This window comes from Triticum urartu, chromosome 4, assembly GCF_003073215.2.
Source record: "Triticum urartu cultivar G1812 chromosome 4, Tu2.1, whole genome shotgun sequence".
Lineage (NCBI taxonomy): Eukaryota > Viridiplantae > Streptophyta > Magnoliopsida > Poales > Poaceae > Triticum > Triticum urartu.
In genome coordinates, this window is record NC_053025.1 from 27720900 (window position 1) to 27724649 (window position 3750).

The following is a 3750-nucleotide window of genomic DNA, read 5'->3' on the forward strand; positions in this document are numbered from 1 at the left end:
GTAGACCGCAAAACCTTTTGGCGGTAATCGGGGATATGCCTGATCTTTTTTTTTTTGAGATTGAGGGAGGGGGGCAAAAACCCCACCGCTTGTTATATTCCAACTCAAAGTGACTTGGCAATCGGTACAAGTACATGAAGCGCACACGAGGCACAAAGGAAAATTACATAGGAAGGCACCCAAGAGGATAGCCCAACACTAGAAGAAAGAAAGAAACGAAGGGGAAGGCCGGTTACAGCAACCAAACCGAAATCCCCGGAGACCGACACCTCAAGAGCGAGCTCCGTTGAGCGGCTCGTTCCACCACCGACGAAGAACCACAACAAGGCCTAGGGAGAAAAAGTGAGGCACCAAAACACAATACGCAGGGGAACATCACTGGCACGAACGAAGGGTGTCAAATAGTCGAGTTCGAGCGGCGGTGCCGGTGTGCCGTCGGCGAATCCGAAAGGCAACGCGCCACCAAGACCGAAGGGCACAATACCCGATGTACTGCCGTCGAGGACGAAGGGCAGTATGTCGCCGAGGCCATCCCAGGACGTCCACACAAATGTCGCCTGGGCCACCAAGAAATACAACCATGTCATAAAGAGACACCAGAGTAGAGGCATACCAAGAAGCATCAATGGCGCGAACGAAGGGCGTCGGATAGCCGAGTTCGAGCGGCGGCAGCGGTGTGCCGTCGGTGAAGCCGAAAGGCAACATGCCACTGAGACCGAAGGGCGCAATACCCGATGTACTACCATCGGGGTCGAAGGGCAGCATGCCGCCGAGGCCACCCCAGGATGCCCAGGCAAGCTCCACCCAAGTCGCCAAGACAAAGGCCTGCCAGGGTCAAAGCCAATGTGGAGAAGAAGCAACAAGACACGAGTCCACCCGAAGCAGAAAGAATTCAAGACGATGCCCCAAGGAGGAAACTGGCACCCGCGGGTGTCATCACCTTACAATCGGCACTTTTGGTTTACAAATATGTTTCGAACAAAATACAGTCCCTGCGTTTAATAAGATCTATATAAACAAAAAATATATTTCTCCGGGTTCTATAAACAAAAAAAATCTCAAATGCCCCGAGTAGGAGCTCATATTAATTTCTTTTATCCCATACTAAACTTTATATATCAAAAATACCTAAAACACTAAAAAATTCCCAAAGATAGTCCCCTTCTTCATGTGTTGTTCTGAAATCATCATTCTCCAGGTTCATGAGATGCTGTCAATTTCAACATGTAGGCCTCCAGCCTGCCTGAGTATATCCACCAAACTCCTAAAATAGTAGAGACATAAATTCCATGCATATCCACATCTCGCATAAGGTAATTGGCCAAGCTAATTAAGAATTGCCATCTTCACATTGCTTTCCAAGGAAAGATTTAAAAAGGACGGCCGTTACTCGTCACAATCCCAGCCGCCACAATTTTCAGTATAAAGCAAACCTGAATTCATCCATCCATCATTCCCCCGAAAAGAAAACCTCTGAATTCGAAGGCTCGATCCAAAATAATCAATCAGCTTGCAAGTTCGATCTCAAGAGTCCAGACGCACAAGGCGATCAATTTAATGGCGGCCGCCAGGGAAAGACGGCTGCCGCAGCTGCACCTCACGCTCGACGCCCCCACGTGGGCCTTCCGGTGCCCGGCCCCGGCGCCGGTCACCGCGGCTACGCCGTCCACGTCGGCGGCTCGGCCGGACGGCGAGTTCCGCCAGAGCGACTTTGACATGCTCAAAGTCCTTGGGCGCGGGAACGGCGGGACCGTCCACAAGGTCTCGCACCGCCGCACGTCGGCGCTGTACGCGCTCAAGGTCATTCACCGCGGCCACCCCGGCGCCGGCGATGAGGTGGATGTTGTGCGGCGCGTCGACTCCCCGCACATCGTTCGGTGTCACTCGGTGCTCCCGACGGCGTCCGGCGACTCTGCTTTGCTCCTCGAGCTGATGGACGGCGGTTCGCTCGACTCGCTCGTCCGCGGCGGCCAGGGAGGCTTCCCGGAGGCGGCTCTGGCGGAGGTGGCGGCGCAGGCGCTGTCCGGCCTGGCGTACCTCCGCGCGCGCCGCGTGGTCCACCGGGACATGAAACCGGCGAACCTCCTGGTCAACAGGGCCGGGCAGGTCAAAATCGGCGACTTCGGCATCGCCGAGGTCGTCTCCCGCGCCGGCAAGTACCGCGCTGCCTACGAGGGCACCGCGGCATACATGAGCCCCGAGAGATTCGACACGGAGCGGTTGCAGGACGGCGAGGGGGGCCGCGTCGACCCGTACGCCGCCGACGTGTGGGGGCTGGGCGTGACCATCCTAGAGCTCCTCATGGGGCGCTACCCGCTGCTCCCCGCCGGGCAGGAGCTGACCTGGGCGGCGCTCATGTGCGCCATCTGCTTCGGTGAGCTGCCAGCACTTCCCGACGGCGCGGCGTCGCCGGAGCTCCGGAGTTTCGTGTCCGCCTGCCTGCAGAAGGACCACCGGAAGCGGGCATCAGTGGCGGAGCTCCTCGCGCACCCGTTCGTCGCCGGAAGGGACGTGGCATCGGCGAGACATGCGCTCCGGGAAGTGATCGCGCAGCGCGTTTAGATATTCAACTGTCCGTTCACAAACTGTAGCTAGACATTTGCACAGCTGCAGATACAGATAGTGGAAGAACTCGGGAATTTTAAATCGACGAGATAGTTTAATTTAGTTTTGGTGTCTATCTGTTGCATTATTTCTGTCGGCCAGATTACAGATCATCAATTTGACGTCGCTAACCAGGGAACGACAGTTTTTAAAGCAATCCCAGTGGACGCTCTTAGGACCGTCAAATCCCGATCGAACGTATGGCAATTACTCTGCGCAGCATGGGCAATTTTCTGCCATTTATTTTGGTATCAGATGGCAATTTTTGCTTTAGAGCAGGGCAAATCCCTTGCAGTAGCACATGCCAATTTTATCTGTTTTAGCATGGTAATTCTGGGCGTTCGCTGGAAACCTTAAAAATCTGACGTTAGTCTTTTAACATTTCTGAAGTTGTATCAAACTTTAGAAAGGCAACTGCTCAACTTTCATCGTGGAAAAAACCCTGCTCAACTACACATTTCAAAACCTAAAGTTATACATAATTTCTAAATTGAAAATTAATTTAGTTTTGATAGGATCAACATTCTAGATGTCACATCTTGAGGTACAACAAGTCCAATAATCACCCTGTCATGTTTTGTTGTACCTTAAATATTGTCACATCCCCTCGCCTCCACACCCTAATAAACTTTTGAATATTCAAATCCTAGTCATTTTATCATCTTTTGGATAGGGTCTCAGTTTGGGTTGATACTTTTAAAGAATTATTTCATTTCTTAGCAAACAGTCCAATTTTATTAATTGATGTAATAGCATACATCCAAAGATAAAACATAAATATGGACAACAAAGACTCTTAATTAAATTACAATTTACATCAAAGTTCTTCCAATTCATCGTCTCCCGCTTTACATTCTGCATTTAAACATTCGTATATACATCTAGTGAACCAAGGAAGACTAAACACGCAAAAGCTAGACTAACCGCGCAAGGTTTGAAATCTACATGTGACACCCAATCCAATATGTGAAAATCTAAGATTAGTGAGAACACTATGGCCAAGGACACATATTCACCCCTTGCAAGGTGGGCTACCAAACAATTGTTTTGTTCTCGTACTCCCATGGAAGAAGAACAAAACATAAAAGAGTGATACAAGCAAATCATTTATCAAGTGCCGTACATCAACCCATTGAATCGGGATCC

General features: G+C 50.8%; 1 protein-coding gene across 1 annotated transcript; it reads left to right on the forward strand.

The window, feature by feature from the left end:
- Nucleotides 1-1147: 1147 nt before the first annotated feature.
- LOC125553463 (mitogen-activated protein kinase kinase 9-like) lies at nucleotides 1148-2680 on the forward strand. Its single transcript, XM_048717243.1, has one exon. The coding sequence runs from the start codon at nucleotides 1558-1560 to the stop codon at nucleotides 2560-2562; it is 1005 nt and encodes a 334-aa protein (XP_048573200.1). The 5' UTR covers nucleotides 1148-1557; the 3' UTR covers nucleotides 2563-2680.
- The last annotated feature ends 1070 nt before the right edge of the window (nucleotides 2681-3750 follow it).

Bases quoted from the DNA above. Each gene is read 5' to 3' on its own strand.
- LOC125553463 (XM_048717243.1), top strand. From the start codon at position 1,558: ATGGCGGCCGCCAGGGAAAGACGGCTGCCGCAGCTGCACCTCACGCTC.